The 23,987-nt window shown below is 46.7% G+C and overlaps 1 protein-coding gene across 2 annotated transcripts; it reads left to right on the top strand.

The window, feature by feature from the left end:
* Positions 1-179: 179 nt before the first annotated feature.
* WDR3 (WD repeat domain 3) lies at positions 180-23,987 on the top strand. Of its 2 annotated transcripts, XM_026090734.1 has the most exons (26): positions 180-591; positions 1,292-1,501; positions 1,963-2,081; positions 3,924-4,002; positions 4,340-4,435; positions 4,892-5,002; positions 6,039-6,140; positions 6,243-6,340; positions 7,292-7,387; positions 7,694-7,924; positions 8,768-8,861; positions 9,605-9,706; positions 12,173-12,258; positions 12,707-12,842; positions 13,539-13,595; positions 14,298-14,398; positions 15,418-15,529; positions 15,642-15,776; positions 17,354-17,404; positions 18,104-18,169; positions 19,025-19,117; positions 19,688-19,735; positions 20,922-20,965; positions 21,420-21,548; positions 22,374-22,467; positions 23,117-23,987. In XM_026090734.1, the coding sequence occupies exons 1-26, from the start codon at positions 421-423 to the stop codon at positions 23,270-23,272; spliced, it is 2,817 nt and encodes a 938-aa protein (XP_025946519.1). In that variant the 5' UTR covers positions 180-420; the 3' UTR covers positions 23,273-23,987. The 2 variants fall into 2 exon arrangements, with proteins under 2 accessions (XP_025946519.1, XP_025946520.1); XM_026090735.1 differs by lacking the exon at positions 19,688-19,735.

Below are 23,987 nucleotides of genomic sequence, written 5' to 3' on the forward strand. Positions count from 1 at the left end.
CAGGGCGCCGGCTTCATGACCTCACTTCCGGCTAGCGCTGTCTCCGCCCACTCTGACGCGACTCCGGTCTCGCCGCGGGGATCAGGGGGGGCGCCCGCGCGGTAGCGGCCACGTGCGGCGCGCGGTGAGCGGCGGCGCCCGGTGCAGCGGCGGGGCCGGCGCGGGCGGTCGTTGCTCCCTGCCGCCGGTGGGGGTGGCCGGGGCAGCCCGAGGTGCCGCGGCGTCGGTGCCGCGGGAGGGGAAGGGCCCCGGGGTGCGACAAGGTCGCGGAGAGGCTCGCTCTGAGGCGTCGCGGCCGTTGTCCCCCCTCCCCCCCCGCCCTCCGGCTGTAACGATCGCGCGGGGGCTGCTCGGAGCCGCGGTCTCCTTAGGGCCTTCTCCCTCTGCCCCGCGGCCCTGTCCCGCCCGCCGCGGGCCGCCATGGGCCTCACCAAGCAGTACCTGCGCTACGGGCCGGCCGCGCTCTTCGGGCTGGTGGCCAGCGCCAGGGGCAACGCGGCCTTCGTGGCGCTGCGCGGCGAGCGGGGCCGCTGCGTGGCTGTGCCGGCCTGCGAGCACGTCTTCGTGTGGGACACGCGGAAAGGCGAGAAGGTGAGAGCTGGCAAAACCCGTTTCAAGTTCTGGGATGAAACAAGGGTGCCAAGGAAGCTGCATTTCATCTGATATGTAACCTGTGGAGCTAGGCTTCCGGTGTGACCCTCGTGTCTGGGAGAGTTTGTGAGCTGTAGCGTTGTAGGCTTTTGCCTGGTGTTTCTTCCTGTCACATTCTGAAATCGTAAGTCCTCCTGTCCACTACCAGCCAAATTCAGGATTTGCTTTAGCAGTCGCTAGAGTGGTGACTACTGGCATGATGTTTTGGGGATGTTTTTATAGTTCTTGGGCTCTTGTGCGGTCTGTGGAAAAGTGGCTCTGTCCTATACCTGAGAAAAGGAGGCCAAGTGGGAGGGAATGGGTCAGTGAGAAGCTTTCAGGTTTTTGAACAAAGGTTCTTGCTCTCTGATAGTTAAAATGCAGGGCAAGAGAGCTCCTGGGTTCCAGGCTGCACTCTGTGACAGTTTCCTGTTTGGTTATGGGAAATTACTTCCATTGTAGCTGCTGTCTGCCTTGTAAAGTGGGGCTGATGACACTTTATTCAGCACAGGGACCTGAGAAATGAACTTATAGGCAGCAGAAGCTCTCAGTGGGGAGTTCAGTAGGTGAGCAGAATACATTCTTTCTGCTGTGTAAGTCTGTTGGGCTCTGACACATCGTTTATCAATACAATATATGTTTCATATCCTTAAAATTGCAGGTCCTTATTCTTAAGGGTCTCAAGCAGGAGGTCAGTTGTCTCTGCCCTTCTCCAGATGGGTTGCACTTGGCTGTTGGGTATGAAGATGGATCAATCCGTGTCTTCAGCCTCCTAAGTGGAGAAGCAAATGTCACTTTCAATGGACACAAGGCTGCAGTGACAGCCCTGAAGTATGACCAGCTGGGGGGCCGGCTGGTGTCTGGCTCAAAGGTGAGGGTTGCTTGAAGTCACATCTAGAGGACAGCCCTTTCATAGATGGGAATGCTCTGTGGAGAAAGTTGATCTGCAGGAATACGTTTGGTATTTAAAGTGGGTTATGTAGCCAGAGGATGGCAGTGGGAGGAGTTAGGCCTGCAGGACAACGCTGGGGCTGGGGAGCTCAGGGCTGGGAGAGCAGGGGGTGTTGCAGGTCAGGAGGGGGCACTGGCAGAGCCATTGTGGGTGGAGAAGATTATGGGATCAGGCATAGCACAAGTGGGTCAAGCCAGGTCTGAGGTGCGTTTATTGCTCTAAATGCGCATGAAGGGAAAGAATGTCACTTAAATCAGTCATTGCTAACATTCAAATTCTGGGGGAGGAAGCTCTCAGGTAGGCTTTTCAGTCTCATTGCAGAGGGTAGACATTTTGCAGAGACAAATGCCAGTCCCTTGGAGACACCTTGTCTGTTGCAGGACACAGATGTCATCGTGTGGGATGTCATCAATGAGAGCGGTTTGTATCGGCTGAAAGGGCACAAGGATGCAGTCACACAAGTCCTGTTCCTGAAGGAGAAGAACCTGCTGGTTACCAGGTGAGCCAGGCCAAGTGCAGTGGTAAACCAGAAAAGCAGGCATGGTTTTCCTTGCATTTTGTATATCCCAGGGGTGATAGCCATTTGTATTTTCCTTCCAAGCTCACAGGTCTCACTGTACTTGCCTTATTCAAAAGAGTGATCTTGTTCTATATGAGGCCCATATTATACTGTAATGCAGTAATGGTATCTCTGACTCACTAGCATCTTAAAATATGATTTTGGCACATCCACATATTTCATAAATCCGGTGCCTGAATCCAAGTGTGTTAAGTAAAAGGGAAATGGCTATACCAAAAAGTAGTGTTTGGGAGAGTTTGGAATTTCCTGTTAAATATAGCACTTAAAATTATTGTAATGGTGAATAACACCTACACCAGTAGGTTTATCTTCTATGTGTAATATGTGTAATTCACCCAGCAATGTAACAGGAAAATTGCTTCCTATAATAGATAGTAATTATAGGAATTAATTAAAAGATGATAGATGTTTTGTTGAGTTGGTTTTTAATTATCTAATACCAGTTGGGAGTTGACTGTATCTCTTTATTAATTACTGGTTGACAGGAGATAGTCTTGCTCAAATATCTTTCAGTAATTGTTTATTTATTAATGTCACCTAAAAGCTTAAAAGTGCATGTAATCAGTTCAGTGTAAAACTAGAAGGCTCTCTTTTTTTTTTTAGTGGAAAAAGTGGTCTTTTGGTAGGTTGGTAGATGGTATGTGTTTTCTAATGCAATTTCAAGTCTTCCTAGACCAGCTTTAGGAATGCTTCCCAATCTCTCAGTAGCTAAACTGAGATAAGGATTGCCTCTGTATCCTTTTATTAACAGAGTGGAGACGTTACCATAATTTTCTGGAGGTGCAAAGTTTTGCTTCCTTACTTCAGGTTGTTTTTTCAGCAGACAGGCCTCTCTTTGCTGTGAGGATAATAGTGTGTTTTGCCTGAGCAACTTAATGCACTCTTCTGTGTACAGAATTTTTTGCCTGACTTTCATCTGTACAATTAACAAGTACCTTTGACTCCTTTGTGATGAAATGTAACAAAAAAAAGTATTAACAATAAATATCACTTGCAATCAGATTTTTTTTTTTTGTCCTGAGTGGACTTAATAATGGAACAACAAATTAGATTTTTTCATTTAGTTGAAGTTTATTAGGGAAATTAGACTCTAACAAAGTTATCAAAAATTAGAAAGCGTTAATTATTATAGGGTGTACAGAAAGGATCTGAATGACTGTTCAAATTACTCCTCTCTGGTACTCTTGTAGCATTAGGGTAGCATAATATAGCCAGAAACGTATGTTCTAAAGGAGGCCTAGCCTTATGGAGGCTTTGAAGAAGCAATAAAATGGCTCTTATTCTCCATTAGGTGTGGAGCAGCTCCAAATCATTGTCCAAAATGATTGCAGCTGCTTCTCTTTTAGCCTGGTCAATGCACAGATTGCATGGGTGTGTAGAAAAGGGTTGATGCACGGGTTGAGAGCATTGGCGGGGTTCAGAGGCAGCTTTGGAATTTGACCAGCGTTTTGTGCTTATTGCTCTCATTTTAAATAAGCTAGAAAAGGGGCCTTGTGATATCATGGCTTGCAGTTGAACCCAGAGGTAAAGCACTTTTTAATGAATTGCCAGATATGTTTTTTGCAGCATCTCCGTATTGCTTATTCTTTTGTCCTTGCATAGCTTGTGAAACTTGATGTGTTCCTAATCTGAGCAGCTCGTCTGTGATATGTTGCAGCATGTTTTAGATTTTTGTATTTCCTTCCCTTTTCTAAGCACATAGTATTACATGAAAGCAGCTATGAGTCTTCCCTTATGTCCTGAGGTTTTTTTTCCTTCCAGTGGCAAAGATACATTGGTGAAATGGTGGGACTTGGACACGCAGCACTGCTTCAAAACTCTGGTTGGACACCGTACGGAGGTAAAGAGGATATGCAGAGAGGGATGGAAGGACTTTGGACTGCATGTCATGGCTTGCTTTGTGCTTACTGTGCTCTCAGGGGTTGTAAACTGAACTGTGATGTATTTTTGCTTGTTTATTAAGCTTTAAGTGAGCAAATGAGAATTCTCCAAAGTTCCCAGGAACTTTCACACCTATGCAGTGAGCGGCGATTCTAGTACAGATGTCCGTGGTGGAGATGCTAGCTAGATACAGTCTCTTTCAGTTTGATTTAAATAAATAAATTAAAGATGCTCTGGTATTGTTAAGATAGGGGAAGCAGCCTTGAACCAATTTCTCAAATTGTGCCTCTGGACAGGTTTGGGGGCTAGCTTTGGTGTCAGAAGAGAAGCGTCTGATCACTGGGACTGCTGACAGTGAGCTAAGGGTGTGGGATATCACTTACATCCAGGAGGTAAGACTGTTCCCTCTGTAACCCTTCACAATCTTGCCAAGCTGCTTGGCTTTGGGCTAACGTGGGACTGGAATACATCAAATATGAGTGACTTTCTGGGAAACAGAGCCAAAGAGTCTTTGCTGTCTGAGGGGTCCAGAAACTGCTTTTAGGATAGACTTTGCTATTTTCCATATTTTTTTGCTTGCAGCTTCACTTGCAAGCTCTGTGGGACAAGATTTCCAGAGCATGCTCAGGTCTTCCTGATAGAAGGTTACAGCTAGAAAAGACAGTTCTGTGGGTGGATGATAAGGGTTTGGTGCTTACAGGCATGCTGTAGGCCACTTTTTTGTTGCAGTGTAGACTAACCACTTGTTCTTCTGGGGAAATGAAGTGTGAGTGGGTGAGACAAGAACGAGAACAACCTAGCTCTTGTGGTTTAAGGTATTCCTTATGGATTTTTTTGTCCATGAACAGGTCAAAGACCCTGATGAGCCAGAATCCAAGAAAAGCAAAGGGTCTTCACTTGGAGCAGAAGACGACACTGGAGAAGATGAGACCCTAGAGCTGGATGAGTGTCCTGAGGAGGTAAGCTCTGTTTTCCACACTGGCCATGGGAAGGTGTATCTAAACCCATCTGTATGGTGATGCTTGCAGAGCCAGTAGGCATTTGAGAGCTGTTCACATGTTGCTGCTCTGTACTGAGTTTATGCCCTGAGTATCATGTTTAGCGTACTGGTAAAAATATGCTTGTTTCTGTCGTGCTTTATAACATTTTCCTCAGCAGTAGTTGCTTCCCCATCTGCCTGCAGAACATCAGCGGAAATACCTGTGCTGAAACATGTGCAGATGTTGTTATTATCCACTGAAAGCTTTATTTTTGCCCTCTGCATGGGGAGACTAGTAGGTGTTTAAAGTTTGACAGCTAATGGACCTCTTTTGTTAAACAACAAGGGAATAAAATCATCACTAGCTGGTTGGCAACTGCTCAGTTCAGTGTTGATGCTCATTTTTGCGATTCAGTAATGGAAACTGAGAGGTCAGAGTGGCACCATTACTATGTATGGTTTCATATCCCATAGTGGGAAGCCATTCCCATTTGTGCTGCTGGTGGAGACTTTCTTGAATCTCTCTTTCTGGGGGAGATTTTTGGGATCCTCCTTAGATTTCAGACTGCTTGTAATTATGGTAGATATCTGACTTTATTAAATATTTTTCCCCACTTCCTCTTTTCAGAGGATTCTTGTCCCTTCGGTCACCAGTTTAAAAGTGTTTGTTCTCCACCTTGGTTCTGCCTCCTCTGACAGCGCAACTAAGCTCTGTTGCCTTTGTAGCATGCAAATTCAGCCATGTCTCTTAGATGGTTATGGTTTACCACTGGCTCTTCATTGAGATTGCCAATGATTATTTTCAGTTAAAATGCAAGAAATATAAGGAGGTAAACCTGTAGGTCATATAAAAGCTTATTTTGTTGCTAGATTATTCTTGCTAGCTGTTCTGCCAGGATCCTGTAGGTTCATTTCCGCCTTTTCTTCTCCTGACTTCCCTTCCTAGCACACTTCTCAGTTTGCTTAAGATCACTTGACGTTCCAGACCAATGTTCTTCTCCTTGTTTTCCCTATAGCGCCTCCTGAAGTGCAGCAAAGTTGGATCCATCATGCGGGAAGGGAGAGACCGAATAGTTACTCTTGCCACAGACCGAACAGGCAAAATTTTGGCCTGTCATGTAAGTAATGGAGGGCTCTGCTAGTGAATCACAGAGGAGGCTGTCAGAGACCTTGGTTAATCTCTTCAAGCGCCAGCCTGTGACTGTTTGCCCTGTTTCTAGGGAACAGATGCTGTGCTGGAAGTGTTCTCTGTTCTTTCTGAAGAGGAAGTCCAAAAGAAATTGGAAAAGAAAATGAAGAAAGCAAAGCAAAAAGCCAAGTAAGCAGTCTTCTGGGTGTGCTTAGATGCTCTCTGTGTCCTGAGAACTGTCAGCAAACCCCTTGAGCAGCATGACACAGGGGTTGAACTCCATGTCACTGGCCATTCTGTCTGGTAGCGGCTGCATTGTGGGTGCGCTGTTCCTGTGCATTCTTTGTGCTTGTTTGAACAACACTTCTCTGCTCCTAGAGACTGTAAGGAAATATTTTTCCTTCTCAGTCTCTTCCCTGAAAAAAAAAGCTAATGTGCAAGGGAATGGCTAGAAAATGCATTTTGCAGAGCTGCTCACTTGTGTTTGACCTTTATATTTACACTACTTGCTGCATGAAGTGAACAAAGTACCTCATAGGAAGTTCAGGGATGAGAGTTTCATCTGAAAAGTCAAAGTGACCTTGACACCTCATGTCCTGTTTTACAGCAGGCAAGGATACCAGTGAGAGCTTTATTACATGGCTACTTTGTATCAAGTGTCTCTCTGGGTATCCTGGCACTTAACAGGTGCCTCCAACAGCTCTCTGGGAGAGATCTGAAACTGAAGCATAGACCAGGTCATTCTGGAGTTGTACTTTGGCAGCAGCTGAGGACTTTTGGAGAGAGAAGGGTGATGGCAGATGAGCAGAGCCTGATGTCCCACTTGAATGGAGCTTTCTGCTGTCTGTTTTGTATCCATCTTTATGATGTGCCTTTGTTCAAGTACTTTGTCAAGTGACTTTGTGCAGTTCTGTTCCAGAGGAGGCTGCCTTTTTGGGACAGTTTGTCTCTGACTAGTCTGCATACTGGCATGAGCTTCACTGTCTCACCCAGTTCTTAAACACAGGCAGCACTGCTGGATAAGGGGGCAGTTGATTTCAGCAGGCTAAGTGTTGCCCTTATATTAATTTCTATACCTGTATTAGTCTATGGTGACTATGCCAAGTTATTTGAATCTTCTCCCTTAACTGATGTTTCTAGGCAGAAGTCTGTTGAAGAACCTGAAGGGAGTGGGGAGCTGAGCCTGCAGGAGGAGATTCAGCGGGTCACTAATATCAGAGCTTCTGCTAAAATCAAGTGAGTGGAAAGCCCTGTTGTAGTGGCTGGGCTGTGGTTATGCAGCTACTTGGGAAGGGCTGGGCACAGCTCATTACAGGCAGGAGATAGAAGAAGTTTCCTCCTTGACATCTGTTCAACTTGGAGCTGGGGAGAGGCCTACCATGAGCTGCTGGTCCATCCACACTTCCACAAGCAATGCCTTTGTATAATGGCTTAGTGTGCACTGGCTCACTTCTGCTTGCTCCCTCATCCTTGCTGTTTGATTCCTCCTACGTTTTGTCTTATTGACCCTAACTACAGCTCTGACTTTGTTTAATCAAACAGGTCGTTTGACTTGATTCTCTCTCCAAAAGGAGAGCTGAAGATTGTATTGCTGCTCCAGAACAACATCATTGAGTCATACAACCTGAACCTGTCAGCGCAAGTCCCACAGGCTGTCCGTACATCTAAGATAACCATTGGAGGCCACCGCAGTGATGTCAGGACGTTGGCTTTTAGCTCTGACAACATTGCAATTCTCTCAGCAGCTGCAGAGTCTGTAAAGATTTGGAACAGGTCTGTAGTCCCATTGTGTCAGTCCCCCTGTCCTATGTGTGACCGTTTCCAGAACTCAGGGATGCTTTGTTCACAGAGGCAGTGATAAGGAAGAGGGAATGATGGAGAGATATAAAATAGTGAATGAAGTAGAGGAGGTACATGGGATGCTATGTTTTCTCCCTTTCCTGGATATGGAAACTGAGAAGCCAGGGAGCTAAAACTGCCCGATTAATTATGGAATTTGATGTCATAAAGCAGCACTGAGTCTAAGTTTAGTGGCAGGCACAGAAAGACAAATCTCTGAACACAGAGAGCACACATAACGGTATGCATTTGGGGTTGTTTTTGTTTTTAATAAGAGGTACCAACTGTTAGGCTAAGCAGTAGCTACTGCCTGTTCTTTAGGGAACGTTTGTGTTTCTTGGCATCTTCTCTAAAGGATCTAGTGTTAGACTGGATAGGCTGCTGTTTTGGTCTAGTGTTGTCCCAGAGTTTCCTGAGTGCTGCTGATTTCAAGCTCTGTTTCCTTTGGGAGTGCTATCTCAAACTCCTCCCTCCTCTCCAGAATGGGAGGAATTACTGTTTGATAACAGGGTCTCTGTCCTTGCTCATAACAGGAATAAATCATGAGAGCTGACTATGTGATGACAGCCTGTTTTCATGGAAAATGTCAGCAGTAATGCTGGTTAGCATTTAGAGTGGCCTGCTGGGCTGTGGGATGGCAATGCTGTGCCTTCTGGCCCCAGGTGAAAAGAAAGAGGAGAGGCTATTTGCTCTGAAAGACAGCTTTGGAACATGTTGAGCTTAGTGGGCTAGATTTTATATGTGATGAGAAGTTTTGGACTCTGCCTTTGTCCACAGATCAACTTTGCAGTGCATCCGAACAATGGAGTGTGAGTACGCGCTCTGCTCGCTCTTTGTGCCTGGAGATCGACAGGTCATCATTGGCACTAAGGTAAAGAGTGTCCTTGCTGCTGCTGCAGACTGTGCGCAAGTATGTTCTGCAAATGTCATTAAGCCAGCCTTACTGAAAATGCATTGCATCTTCTGATCTGGAGCAGTCTTGTTTTAGGGATAAAAACCTCTCTGACAGTATCTGTTCTGTTCCCAGGCCCTTAGTGTAGTTCCTATGGCTTGAGCTGGACAGCTGAGGAGAGCTTTGGGAAGTCCCTGATGTAGCTGAGGAGTTTGGCCATCTGTGTGTAACAGACATCTAACATCTGTGTGTAACAGATCATCTAAGTTGGCTGCTCAGGAGATGGGTGGCAGGGATGCTCTCCTGCTAGGAGCTATCGAGGTCTGGGAGGGCAGAGGCTGGTGCTGATCAGAAGTGACTTCTATACAGAGCCCGCAAATGCAGCAGGGGCTCATCCTGGCTGTCAGTAGGGCCCTGCTGTGGCTCCTCCTGTGTACTGGGCAGTCTGCGATTGTTTGCTCTGAGCTCTCCTCTGCCCTTGGAGCTTCCTTGTTGCATTACGTATGGCTGCCTAGACAGTGTGGGAGTCTCATCTTTGCTAGCTCAGACCTTCTGTCTCTGGGTTCTGCTTTGAGCTGTTCTTCCCTTTGCTGTTTCTGAGAGGCCCCCATAGCCTGAAGCTCAGGTGTGTTTGCAGATCTGATTAATGTTCCATAAGCTGTTCTGGAGTGTGTTGTGAAAGTGGAGGGGCTGATTTGTTCCATCTGATATCTTTCCCCCAGACAGGGAAGCTGCAGCTGTATGACCTGGCTTCTGGGAGTCTGATGGAGACACTTGCTGCTCATGATGGGGCGGTGTGGTCCATTGCTCTTTCGCCAGACCAGGTAACTCATCCAGCCTTCTAAGCATGACCTGTTGCTCATCTGTGTAGCTCTTTCCTGTAGTACTGTGTTTGTACTACTGATGGGAGCATGGGAACCCCTCATCCCGGGAGGCAGAAGATGCAGTTGGTAGTATTTAAGATATATGCAGAAGTGGATATATGCAGAAGTTTGAAATATCTCTCTGGTCTTGTGTGGCACATCACAATGAGCCTTTGGGCTGAATGTTGCCATCCTCAACACCTAATCTGACTTCTGCATGATTGAGAGCACTTGGACTTCCCCAGCGGAGTCTGTGCGTGCAGCAGCATGTATTTCATGAGTGTGTTCCAGCTGTGGAGACCTTCAGCCCTTTGTAACCTGTTCCAGTGGCTGATTATCCTCCTTGTAAAATTTTCTGTTTCTTTGTAGTTTCAACTTGCTGAACTTTAACTCACACTCATTGGATCTGTTGGTACCTTTGTTGGATTAAAAATCCTGTTAACATAGTGTTTTTTGTTCGCCTTGCACTCTTGTTGAGTGTGACCAAATCACTCTCCCATCTATCTGATACTGCTGTTGAACTTCTCATGTGTGTCCCAGCAGGATGCGTTTTCCAGACTTGTAATCATTGCTGTGATCTTTTAAAGTTACTGGCACCTTTTTTGGCTGGTGGACCCAGGAGCTAGATGCACTATGTTGTAGGAGTTACAGCAGTGCCAAATGCACCATCAGTTTTTGAATCCAGCCAAGCACCTATTTAGCACTTTTGATCCAGCTCTGCAGTGAGAATGTGCAGTCAGCTAATAATCCACTGTGCCCCTGCCCCCAGCCAATTTTTGGGCACTACTTCACAGGAGAAGGTGTGCATGTGGCTCTTAGGTTGTTGGCTCCTAAGCAAATAAGTTAATGTTTTGGCTGTCTTTCTTTGTGCCCTTTTCATCAGGTGGTTTGGATAGCTAAGTGCCATTATAGAGAGATCCATTTCCTTGGTTACTTTCCCAGTCATCCTTGTGTTGCCTGCATGCTTTCTTACTGTTAATTTTAGCTTTCTCCCATGTCACAGATAAAATCTGTAAGCAGCATAGTGTCAAGTTATTAGGTATTTCTCATTTAAAATGAACCTTAAAGACCTGCTAACAGGTCTCAAATCCATATAGTATGTACTCTACTCAAAATGTAGTGCAAGACCAAGAGGTATGCCTTGCATAAGCAGCACTGTTACCATTATCAACTGCAGCTTTAATCTTACAGGATAATTCCTGTAAAGTTAATTTTCCATAAGCTTGTGTGTATTGATATTCAGTTCACCTCCTTTGTCTGATGGAAGCTGCAGCTGCCTGTTCCTTCTTTACAGGACCATGCTCATAGTTACCAGGTCTACCTGTTTATTCTTTCTGAATTATGGTGTTATATTATTTTTCTCCAGGATTTCCCCCAGTGTTTCAAAATTGCTGAGAATCAACATTAATGATTTAGAGAATGCCAGAGGATCTGAACCATTGATTTAGAAATGTCTGACATAGGTAGCTGCTTTTTGGCAGCCTTATGAGTTTTTGGAGCGGTGTTTCATCACTTGTGATGTGATTATGGTACATGGCTTTTCCTTAGTCACAACAGATCAGAAATGTTTACTGAACCCACACACTTTCTGAGTGTTGCTAACTAATAGTTCTCATACTTCCCCCTAGAAATAGGTCAATACTACTGTAAAGACTTTTACATTCCTGTTTTACATGCACACACTCACTCACTCACTCCGTGTGGTCTAAACTACCCCAAGCTGTAGAAATCGGCTTGTGTCTTTTTACTCCCTTTATCAGTTTTTCTCCATTACCACAATCTGGTTCATATTACAGTAGTTACTATCAACATCCCCTTCTGTTTGTTGTGTGCCTTTCTTATTTTTGTTAGGTGGTCATGTTGTGCTAGAAGCCGCAGTGTTGTTTTTAGTGGAATCAAAACCGTAGCTACTAATAACCTGCCTGGGATTCATTTACTCCACCAATTAAAACATACTGGACAGTTTTTATGCTTGTTCTTGACATAAAAGTGCTTGGCTGAGCTGTGGTTCCTTTAGCAGGCTGCTCTTGGGTGGTGGTGTGTGTGAGCCAGGAGCAATGAGGGTGTCAGCTTACCCACTAAACACATGCACTTCATTATCTGCAACTGAGATGACTGCTTTCAGTCCCAAAGTTTCAGCCCATGTCTTGATGTACATTTGGAGTCTTTGACTCCGACCTGCCTCTCAGAGTTTTTGAAATTGGTGTGGCTGTTGCTCAGCCAACAGGCAATGCATGCTCCAACCAGAACAAGTGCTCCTTGTGATGCTCTCTTAACCATTTACACTGTGAGAATGTAGAGCATTTCAAAAACCTCCTTGTATGTTGGCATTTCCTTGAGTGTAAGACTTTTCTGGGCTATAGTGAAACTGTTTTTGGTTTTACTTTCATTCATTTCATTTCTACTTTCATTCATTTTCCTCTGCAGCGTGGCTTTGTGACAGGAGGTGCTGATAAATGTGTCAAGTTCTGGGAGTTTGAGCTTGTGAAGGATGAAAGCAGCATTCAAAAAAGGTGAGAAAAGAAACCTTTCTAGGCTGCATTCAGCTTCAGTATTCTTTCTCATTGATGGATGCTTTGGCCTTTGCTGTGCATTGTAAGAAATGCCCATGGCATGTGCATAGAACATGTGAAGAAGAGTGTGAGCTCAGAGTTGTTTTGTGAAGGTTTGAGCTTAGTTGAAAAAGGGGACTTGTTACACCGTGGTGCCTTCCTTGTGTGTGAATTTAGCCTCTAATCACAGGCAGGGCCTCCAGTTCATTAAGCAGTAGATTTAGCAGTGAAATCTATTGGCCTGCAGTGCCATGCACGTTTTCAATCCTGTTTTGTTCAAGTCTTAATGAGGATGGAGATGCTGCATGTTAGAATAAGCTTGTGTTCCCAGAGTGCAATGGGGGAGTTGTGTTCATACCTCTTTCTGTCTTGTACCTATCGAAGAATGATTCTTTTTTATCTTTGCCAGGCTCTCCCTGAAACAGGTGCGCATCTTGCAGCTGGATGAAGATGTTCTCTGTGTGCGGTACAGCCCCAACCAGAAGCTGCTGGCTGTCTCTTTATTGGATTGCACTGTGAAAATTTTCTACACTGACACACTCAAGGTACACAGCCAAATGGGCTGGGATGCTGTGCAGGGATTGATGTAATTGTAGCCTGAAATATGAGGTTTACATGGGGAAAGTGCCCATTTATTCCAGAACACTAAAAAGAATCAAAGAGAGCCCATGCATCCCATTTCAGGTGCCTGTTTGCTAACAAACCTGACAGAACCATGGCTGGCCCATGCTGGGGAGAAAATCTGTATTTCATCTGGAAAGCATTGGGAATCTGCAGGTGGCAAGGTTCACCCTAAGCCTGCAGGCATGACAGTATTCCAAAGCTGTATGGCATCTCGAGGGTGGGGACAGGTCAGTGTCACACATGGCTCTTAAATGGGGCATAGCAGAGGCAAAACCTGGGGAAAGAGAACCTTCCCTGTGAGCAGTGTGTGTTGCAGTCTTGTGACTTGTGTATGAGTATGTGAATGTTAGGGAATGACACAAGATGGGCCAGCACATACAGATATCCTGATCATCACAGGCAGTGATGATCAGCACCAGAGGTCGCTCAGCTGGGGTACTTCCACCCCGACCTCAGTTCTGCTGGCATGGCCCTGCTGCTAACCATCTGTAGGGCAAGAGTGGGCACAGTGCTAGAAGAACAGTGCTTCTGAGACAGAGGAAGACTAGCCTGGTGCTCGAGGTTTTCACAGATCCCTACCCAGCGTGTCTAACTGAGATGCCTTTCCTCTCCTTCAGTTTTTCCTTTCTCTGTATGGACACAAGCTGCTAGTGCTGTGCATGGACATTTCCTATGTAAGTACCATTAGGGCTGCAGATGGAATTATGGTAATGTTGATGACTGTGAGAACCACCTGCTCGCAGTGGGACCTCTAGGACAGTGCTTTCTTGTCACCTCCTTGCTGTTGACTTAACAGCACTTTCTTGATGGGACTTGCCAAACCCCTCCTGATCCCACAGTCCTATGCTCAGTGGAAAGGGTCACAGAGTGGAGGTCGTGACTGGAATGACCAGGTTATTTTGTGAGGAGTGGAAACTGTGGTTATCCTGGCTCATCTTATGAGGTGCAGCCTGGTCTCTGCTGAAGTTACTGGCCAGACTCTTACTGCCTTAGTTGGGTCTGAATCACTTTGTTGATGGGAGGAGAGAGCAGGCACTGAGATGGAGTGACCTCTTCATGCCTGTTCATTCCTGGGCTGTGTCTTTTTCTGGATTGTCCTGGGATGAGGCTCCTTGGAAGCCAGAAATGTCAAGATTTAAGCTAATGTCTTAAATGCCTGCAAAAGCTCAAAGAAGAGCAAGGGTGCTGTCTGGGTGCTGTGCAGTACCACAAACACACACCACCCTGATGAGAAGAGGCAGAGGGATCAGGAGGGCATGCTTCAGGGGCCAGGTATCTGCCCACTTACTATTGCTTAGTTCCTGGTTCAGCTGTGACTCCTCCTGGGGCTGCCTGTAGACTGGTCACACCCCTCTTCTCTCTGCCTTGCTCTGTAGGATGGGGCTCTCATTGCAACCGGTTCTGCTGACAGGAACGTGAAGATTTGGGGCTTGGATTTTGGAGACTGTCACCGTTCTCTCTTTGCCCATGATGACAGGTCAGTCAACTCCTAAAGCATCTCTGGGCTGTGGGCTGTCTTCCCTTCAAAGGCTCATGCTCCAGCAATGACCTTTTTGTCCAGTACAGAGTGGGGGGAAGTCACTAGTGTTCCCCAGGTGCGTGAATGTAAGCCTCTGGCTACCTTGGTTGTGTGGTGGCCTATATTAGCACTGAGCCCATGAGCTGGGCTTTTCAGGGATAGTCCCAGGCAGTGTGCCACAGGCCCAGAGATGGTTAGGGCTTTCTGGTAGGTGCTGAACTCGTGGGGTTTTTGTGCTAAACATCAGCGGCTCCATTGGGTGCTCCCACCCTGCAGCAGCGCATGGTGCTGTTTGCCCCAGGCTAGATTCCCCAGTACAAGAAGGACATGGACATACTGGAGCGAGTCCAGTAGAGGGTCATGAAGATGATTAAGAGACTGAAGCATCTGTCACATGAGGAGAGGCTAGGAGATGTGGGATTGTTTAGCCTCTAGAAGAGAAGACTCAGGGCAGATCTTATCAATGTTTATAAATACCTGATGGGAGGTTGTAAAGAAAATGGAGCCAGACTCTTCTCAGAGGTATCCAGTGGAAGGATAAGAGGCAATGGGCACAAATTGAAATACAAGAAATTCCGTTTAAATATAAGAAAAAAAACATTTTTACAGTGAGGATGGTTAAGCACTGGAGCAGGTTGCCCAGAGAGGTTGTGGAGTCACCATCTTTGGAGATATTCAAAGTCCAGCTGGACAGTATCCTGAGCAATCTGTTCTAGTTGACCCTGCTTTGAGCAGGGGGATTGGACTAGATGATCCCTAACGGCTGCTTCCGATCTCAACCGTTCTGTGATTCTGTGAACTCTGCCTGGGATAATATGGTGGCAGGTGGGGCTACAGTGCAGGTTGGTGTCAGAAGGGATTTCTCCAGAGATAAGTGGTGACAAGGGCTACAGGGTGCTGATCTGGGACACTCTGCTGTCTCCTATACACATGTGTTATGAGGTCCCTGTCTCCCCCACTTTTTTTTCCCCCCCCAGTGTGATGTATCTCCAGTTTGTGGCCAAATCCCATCTCTTCTTCACAGCTGGGAAGGACAACAAGATTAAGCAGTGGGATGCAGATAAATTTGAGCATATCCAGACACTGGAGGTAGGAGGTTTTGGAGGCTGTTGAAAGGAAGCATTATCCCAACGTGAGCTGCACTTCTCTCAGGGACTGGGAGCTGGGTGTTCATGTCTTACTTCCTCTCCCTACCGTGCAGGGGCATCACCAGGAGGTGTGGTGCTTGGCCCTCAGTCCCAATGGAGACTATGTGGTTTCAGCATCCCATGACAAGTCCCTGCGCCTCTGGGAAAGGACAAGAGAGCCCCTAGTCCTGGAAGAGGAGAGGGAGATGGTAAGAGTTGCATCCTTCCTGCCCAAGACAACTCCCAGACCTGCTTTCTCCCAGCAGGCAGATGCCCTATTTTTTCTGTGGAAGGACCTGGCTCTGCACTTGGCAGACTTGCTCATTACTAACCACAGCATGGTGTTACAGTACCCAGGGTTGACTAGCATCTTGTGTGTGATGAGACTGTTGCCTTGAGCTGTTGGGAGACAGTACCACAGATGTTACTGGTGCTCTCCTGTCTGTACTACATTGCAGACACCTGGCTAACTTGCTCTCTGCTTTGCTTCTCTCCTTCTCAAGCTTTTCTCTGATAGTTGTGGTTTTCTACAAGTCTGTTGGCTGCAACCTCTTAATATCTTGGACAGGCTCCCTTCAATTCAAGTGTGCTTTTGGTTCAACAGATGGCTGTTGGGGGTATCCTGTTAGATGCAGTTTGTCTTGGTTGCCCCTTTTCCAAGTGTGAGAGGTCTATGCTGTCTCAGCAGCACGCCTCAAAGCTCAGGGATGCTGGAAGAGGCCCCTTCTTCTCCTGAGCTTGCATTGCAAGGACTAGTAGACTCACAGAAAGATTTGGATGGGAAGGAATCTTTGGAGGTCTCTAGTCCAATCCCCTGCTCACAGCAGGCTAACTCTAATGCTAGATCATATTGCTCAGAGACCTGTCCAGGTGATTCTTGAACATCTTGGAGGAAGGAGATTTCCCAGCCTCTCTGAGCACCTGTTCGAGTCCTGAACCACCCTTGGGGCATGGAAGCATTTCTTTCCCTCTGCAATATGTCCAATTGGAAATTCCCTTGCAACAACTTGTGACTCTTGTCTCTTTCTTTTATGGTATTCTTCACAGGAGTCTGGCTCTGTCCCCCTCTCTTAAAGCAGTTCTCAAACCACAGTGGGGGAAGGATGTAGCAGCATGTGCAGAGGCAGGAATGGATGAGAAACCTGCAAGAAATGGTTTTTGGCCCAGCCCTTCTGCAGAGAGCTGAGGTGACCCATAGGTGGCATCTTGATGCCCAGTAGTTGTTATGCTAGGAATGATGGAGGTCACAGGAGAGACAGATGAGAGACAGCTCCTTCTTGATGCCAGAAAAGTGTATTTTGGTGCAACTTTGAGTAGCAAGGTGGGCATGAATACATCAGTAGTGAATTACACACTGATGGGGCCCTGTTAACATGAGAGATGCCAGACAGGACTCTTTCATCTTGCTGGTTAGGACAACTCTCAGACTTTCCTAGGCTTGTTTCTTCTGTGCTGCATGCCAGGTGGAACGTCTAGTGCTGAATTGTTTTTTTTCAGTCTCAGCTTTGTGAGCTGTCTGGGCTGCTGCTGCATCTGGAGTGGTGACCCTAATTTCTGTCTGGAAGACACCAGGTTTCTCTATAGAGTGGGGAACAGGGACAAGCAGGTGTTTTGCACTTGCATTTTTGGCCTACATTGTCCTGGCTTTTGTGCTAGGCTGCAAGGTCTGCAGTTTTTATGTGAAGGAAGCCACAGGCTCCCTTGCTCAATCACTCTAACGGACTTTTACTCTTGCTTGCTGCTTGCTTGCCAGTGTTAATATGTTTTTTTTTCTCATTCACTGCAGCGAAGAGAAGCTGAATATGAGGAGACTGTGGCAAAGGAAGAGCAGCCTGTGGTGAGTAACACCATCTGAGTGGGTGTCCGTCTGACTCCTTCATAGGTCTGGCTTGAGTGTTTCTGTGAGAGACGTAAAAGAGTTGTCAGAGGGGACCGGTAACTTTCTTTCTTTAGGAGGTGTGTTGGGAAAGGTGCTGGTGAAACTGTGATCCCTCAGGTGATGCAGGTGACTCCAGTGCTTGCTACAGACAATTTGATGTTCTTTAAGAGAGTGTGCAGGGCTGGCCAGACTGCTTACACAGTAACTGGGGACTCCAAAGCCCTGCTGTCCAGTTGCTCTTCCTGTGTCCCCAGCTGACATCCACACCAGCTCCCTAGTGAGGACTGATTGCCTTCTGACAACTGCTTGCAGGTCCATGTTAAGCAGGACAGGTGTGGAGCCTGGTCCATCCCGCTCGGATGCTTGGGTTGTATTGTGATAGTTTTGACTCTGATGAGCTCACTCTGCCTCTGTTGGCAGAGCAGGGGCTGTGCTTACCTGCCTTCCAGAGCTTAGCGTTAGCTCTGTGCCTCCGTTCCTGAAAAGAGCTGTGCATGTGGAAGTCCTGTGTTTCCCCAGATAAATGATGAGTTTAGGTAATGGAGTTGATGTTTTCCTTAGCATGGAGTGTGATAGGATGTGTGGGGGGTGGGAGGCATACCTGTATCAGCCCCTCGGCTGACTGAAGGAAGGAGCTGCAGACTCTATATTTTGTAGGTGGCTGGAGAGACACAAGGAGAGACGGGGCTAGCAGGAAAGAAGACTATTGAGACGATCAAAGCGGTAAGTTTGTGTGGATCCCCCAACATTGCTTTCTGCCTTATCAGTCTCTCAAGGGGGGGTCACAGGGCTGGATCAGCAGTTTGAAGAGAAGTAACTTGTGCCATGGTGTAAGGACAGCAACTCAGAGGAACTGCTGTTTGAGATGTGAAGTTGAAGATGCAGACTCACCTCAGCTTGCAAGAGCAGCTTGTCCTGCTTCCTGGCCAATGGGGGAGATCTCTCCAGGGGGCAAGGCATGAGATTTCTGTTAGTATTCAGGCTGTAGCTTTCGCTGCCTGCCACGTGTGGGACAGGCGGTGCTGCCTCTGCCCCATGGGGTTTGCTGTGTGCAGCCCACAGGAGCACAAGGATATTGTCTAGGCACCAGGCCTCTCCCCCAGGGACTGTCCAGTCCTCTGGGAAGGTGGAAACGTCTTAAGTGCCTGAGGCGGGAAGAGTACCAGGAAGGTGTAGGGGGTGGATAATTTCATGGCCCCAGATTTCAACAGTGTGGTTGTAAATACCGAGGAAATTCTTAGCCTGAATCATCAAAATGGCCTGACCCTGACTTGTGCCTCAAAGAGGTACTGCTTGCTGGAGGGACAGTTCAATGTCAAGGCAGCATGTGAAGCTGCCCAAAAGCACCGTGGGCTGCTGGGGGAATGTGGGTGGTGTTTGACTCCTTCAGGACACTACTGACCTACTCAGAGTAGCAGCACTGTCTGGAACAAAGGTTACCTTTCCGAGCAAGACGTGTCCTGTGACACTCCACATCAGCCCATCTGCTTCCCCCTGCATTGGTCCATTTGGACATGAGCTTTTGCTTTTTTTTTGGCTTGCTGTGTGTGATTGATGTGCTGTTTCTGTGCCACACAGGCTGAGCGGATCATGGAAGCTATTGAGCTGTACAGAGAAGAGATGGCAAAACTAAAGGAGCACAAGGCCATATGCAAAGCTGCAGGAAAAGAGGTAAAAGACTGAGGAATTTACCACACCAGAGGTGTGTGAGTGTATCTTGCCAGCTCTGTCATTTTGGCAGAGAGGCCTAGCATGCACGTAAAATCAGGACAGCTGGAAACAGCAGAGATTTGCTGAAATCTTTTAGAGAACAGGATGGCACTCTGTCCTGGGGCATGACTAGTGGTGTGTTCTTTGCAATAATTTTTATGTTGGAAGTCACAGTAGGATGTAAGCTATGTCCCTGGGAGAAAACCCTCCATGCAAACTCATCCTGTCATTTAGCCTGTTCTTTGCCTTCATCTCAGGAATTTGTGCTAAATCAGGAGTGTGGTACGTGTGGGAAAGGTGAAGTGAAAATAAGAAGTGGAGGAAAATGAGTTAGTCTTACCTGTCTGAGAACTAGCTTAATCTTGCAGCTGCAGATGAGGCCTTCTGTGAGGTCCTGGGGAGGGCAGAAGTGTGGGAATTCCAGGAAGATCTTTGATTAAAAACTGTCTTTTACTGTGGGTTAAAATTTTCTCTGGGGATATGCATTGTACACCCACATGTGCCTCATTTTAACCCATTCTGTGTCTTCAGGTTCCCCTTCCTGTTAATCCCATCCTCCATGCCTATGGAAATATTACAGTAAGTGAAATGCCCAGGCCACAAGCTGTATGCCATCCTCAACTGGAATGGGGATGTCTGTTTTCATTTGCTGGCTGAACCAAAACACTGGGTTGCTCTGGGGAGGGAGGATTAGTTTGGATCAACCTGAAATGAAAATTCAGCACTCTTTTGCAAAATGAACACACTTTGATTTTTTTTTTTTCTTCTTCTTTTTTTTCATTTTGCATGTGTGTAATAAAAGTACCACAGCTAGACATAGGCATTGTTTGCACATAACCCTGATGGTGGCCTTGACCTTATCATGTACAGACTGAGCTGCTGGTTACAGTATTTTCCCAGGATATGGGAAAACTGGTTCAGATCCCTCCTGCGCCTGAGGAGCACATCTCCCTACTGCTAGGAGGGTGCAGTTACCATGCTATAGTGTATTTCATTGGAGTTGTGCCATCTTATACAAAATACTTGAACATCCCCTGGAATGGTGACTTGACAATCTGTTTCACTGTGTCCCCTTCACCTGTGCCTGCCTGTGTGACATCTGTAACCACATAACCAGAGCTGTTCTCTCCCTTCTTCTGTGACTATGGGCAGTTTTAATTATGAACAGATGGAGCAGGGGTGAACAAAATCCTATGATTTAGTAGTTAAACACTTTCTTTGGGGAGTGGGGGAGGTTAGGTTGAATCTCCTTATACAGAGAAGAGAGTTGCAATGTCAGATGAAACTGCTTTTTGTTTTCCTTCTAACTGCTTCCCAGCTCTGTATCTTGTGATACAAAAGTACTTTCAGCAGATAAACAGGAGTAGCAGGAATTAAACCTCTGGAAATTGAGTTTGTGTAAAGTTTTGTATGTATAATTTAGCTGTTTCACCAAGTTTTTATCCAGTTTGTACAAGAATCATACCACTAAGTATGAGATAATTTAGCTGGCTGGATATAAATTATGCTTTCACAATAATCTTCACCATTCAGAGTATCATGAGAAGGCTGGGTTTATATCCTGTGGAGGGAGAATGAGAACTTCCCAGACTGGCAGCTGATTGGAGCTGAAGGGGTTTCTCCTTTATCTGTTATGTTCAGATTGATCAGTCCATCTCACAAGATGTGGTTACCTGTTTTTAATTGGATGAAATGGATCTTAAGGTACATGTTTGTCTTGGAATGTTTTTTGATGTGCAGAGCTGATGTCTTTCTTCTCTTACAGCCTTCTGCGTATGTGCTAGAAGTTTTCAAGAAGGTAAAGTCAAGGTGAGTCGCAAGAGCCTCATTGCTGAACAGGTTTGTGTCTGAGCACTGGATTGCCGCGACTGATGCTACGTGGGGTCCTGGCATGGACTCTACTGCTGGGCGTGGGCAGTGCAGGAGAATAGAAAGTTACTATTTCTGGCAGCCTTTTTGGAGCGTGCACAGAGTTGGGGAACAAAATTGTTCCTTCCATGAGGAGTGCTGGATGAAGCTTGCATATGTGGGTTGACTGCTTGGATGTGCATGTGTACATAAGGAGCAGCTTGGGGATGCTGGGGAGGGAAGATTGTTTATGTGCCTGCTCCCTGTGCCAGAAGATGTTTGCATGGGCTCTAGTCTATGAAGGTGCACTGTGCTTTGCCTGTGGGCAGTCACAGATCAGCAGTGGGGAGTGTTCAGCACAGCTTTTGTATCAGAATCTTCTTGCACCATTCCTGTCTCTCTGCTTTCTCCTCAGTGAGCTGGAAGAGTCTCTCCTGGTACTGCCCTTCTCCTATGTCCCCGATCTCCTCAGACTCTTCAGTGAACACATTCACCTGGGCTCAGAGGTAGAACTCCTGTGCCGAGCTCTCCTCTTCCTACTCAAGTGAGTCTTGCACCTGACAGATCTGCTAGTCTTACAGCTGCTATTGCTAGCAGAACTTGGACCTGAGGAAGCCCTAACAGGGCTCTGGTCATAGTGGGCTTGCCCTTTCCTTCTTGCTGGTACATGTCATGAGCTCACTTTGTGCCAGTTATGTGACAGAGAGGTATTCCTTGCTCCTGTGCTGTGAGCCAGTGCTTTGGGACAGCACGGAGCTGGGGAATATCCCCTTCTCTTGGAGCTGCAAAGACTCTGTTGCTTTCCATGAACATGTGTAGCATAAGTGTGTGGGAAAACGTGGGCTTTCTCATCTGTTTCTGGCTCTGAAGCTCTTGAGAAGCCATTTTAGGAATAAAAATCTGGTCTCTGTGGGAGATAACGAATCACTGCAGTCCCCAGCTGCAGTAAGTGTGTCAAGCCTGTTGCAGCAATGTGTGGGAATGGACTGATCAGGATGGAGAGTAGTGTGGACATGCTTAGCATTGCCCTGATGGGGCTGCTGGTCCTGGTCTTCCCATCTCATGGGTTTGAAAGATCCTGCATCAAGGCTGAAATGGCACCCCTCACTGACACTGAGTGATTGTGGGGCCCACACTCTCAGAGGGTACCTCAGGGAGACCTTCCCCTTGAACTACTGTGTGTTAAAGAGAAATTTCAGGAAGTAGCTTTTTCAGCTGAGTCTGCCCATGCCTGTTATAAATCTGGTCCAAGGACAGAAAATGTAAGAAAAATCCTTTTTCTAGAAAATATGAAGGCTCAGAAGAGTGGCTGACTGTCACTAAGAACAATGTTGCATACATCAGAGCTCACTGTCTGCTTCATTTCCAGGATACATTTTGGGCAGATCACAAGCAACCACATGCTGGTGACTGTGATAGAGAATTTGAAGAAAACCACCATCTGCAGAGTCAGTGAGGCCCGGGTGAGTGTCACAACCTCTCCTTTTCCAGCATCTTGAATAACAGGATGTGCCAATGGATGGGGGTGCGGGTTGTCCATGGTGCCTGGTGGGAAAGTTGGTAGGGGTCTGAGCCCATCTCACTTTCTTCCTGTGCAAATAGGCTCTTTTTTTCCTCATGTTTTTCCTGCTGTGAAGCTAACCAGTGTGACCCTGCTATCACACACACACTCCACTTTTGGTTTTCTTTGATGTATCTGTTTGGGTTTTGGCTCTCTAGTTTCTGCATACAGAAAGGACGGCTCTCCTTCTCTTGGGCTTTTCTGTGGGCTACTAGGTCTCTCAAATAATACAGACTGTGCTGGTATCTTCCCAGAGGCAACTTTAGAAAACTGTCAGCAACTTGTCTTTCAGAAAATAGAATGGATTATAGCTCTTCTTAAGACAGAAATATGGGGAACAGAGGCCGTGCTCTGGGTTCTGGTTGTTCCCCTGTTCAGATAGAGCTTTCATTTAAATAATGCTGCATTGTTTAAGTTTGTGGGACTGTCTTGATTTCATAATCTCTCAGTAGAGGATGGCCACAGTGTCACCTACTCCAGGCAGCAGGACCCTCTGCCCCCTAACAAGCTTGAGATATGTCAAACAGTGTGGTGTTGGTCTGTCTCTACAGGATGTGTTGGGATTCAACATGGCAGGTCTCCAGTACCTGAAAAGGGAGATTGAGGCCAAGGATGAGGTGACATTTTTTGCTGATGCTGCTGACCATTTTGAGGAGAAGAGGAGGAAGAGGAAGAAGAAGGAGAAGATGGTTCTTGCAGTGGTTTAGCATTTGCTGCCCAAGACCCACAGCACTAGGATGGGGTCATGTAGCCTCTGTGCTGGCCATGGAACTACTCTTGTGGCTGAACATCTGTGATGATGCCCAGTGACTGGGATGAAGGTCTGTCCCCTCCCCATGTGGAACAACTCACCTTTCACTGTGGGGGACAGTGCCAACCCAGAATGAGTGTCTCTGCTTAGGGAGATGAACTCTCTATGGTCTGTTGTATATGCATGGATTTGAGCTGTTTCTGAGGCGGCTGTCAAAGGTGCAGGCTTTTCCTCTAGCTGAATGCCTGTTAGAAACGGATTTCATTTCTCCTGCTGAAGAGATCAGCTAACTCTGGCAATGTGTTAACTGAATGAGGTGAATCAGCACATGGACTGCTGGTGGGACCATGCTCTATCCATGGAAGGCAGCTGGCAAGGTTTTATGCTGTTTTGACACCTGCTGATGGTTTGTGGAGGTGCTCAGATGGTGTGAGCACAGCTATGGTATTTCTGCAGAGGTGCAAGAACTTGGTCTGCACCCACTCACTTTTTAGTGGGACAAGGAAAGACATGGCTGCACTCAAAGTCATGTTTTAATATGCTTTATGAGACAGCTCTGTTCAGAGTTTTGTCCTGATATTTCTCTCTAGTAAAGCCTCAACTGCCCGGCTGTGCTTGTCAATTCCCATAGGCTTTTTTCCAGAGAATAAAATCTGTGGGAGCAAATTAAA

The sequence above is a fragment of the Apteryx rowi genome, unplaced genomic scaffold (assembly GCF_003343035.1).
Source record: "Apteryx rowi isolate R43461 unplaced genomic scaffold, aptRow1 scaffold_876, whole genome shotgun sequence".
Taxonomy (NCBI): domain Eukaryota; kingdom Metazoa; phylum Chordata; class Aves; order Apterygiformes; family Apterygidae; genus Apteryx; species Apteryx rowi.

Excerpts from the sequence above, each read along its gene's own strand:
- WDR3 (XM_026090734.1), top strand. The coding sequence starts at position 421 with ATGGGCCTCACCAAGCAGTACCTGCGCTACGGGCCGGCCGCGCTCTTC. Across the intron at positions 1,502-1,962 it reads GGCTGGTGTCTGGCTCAAAG|GACACAGATGTCATCGTGTG; the intron begins GTGAGGGTTGCT and ends TGTCTGTTGCAG. Across the intron at positions 21,549-22,373 it reads GCTCTCCTCTTCCTACTCAA|GATACATTTTGGGCAGATCA; the intron begins GTGAGTCTTGCA and ends CTTCATTTCCAG.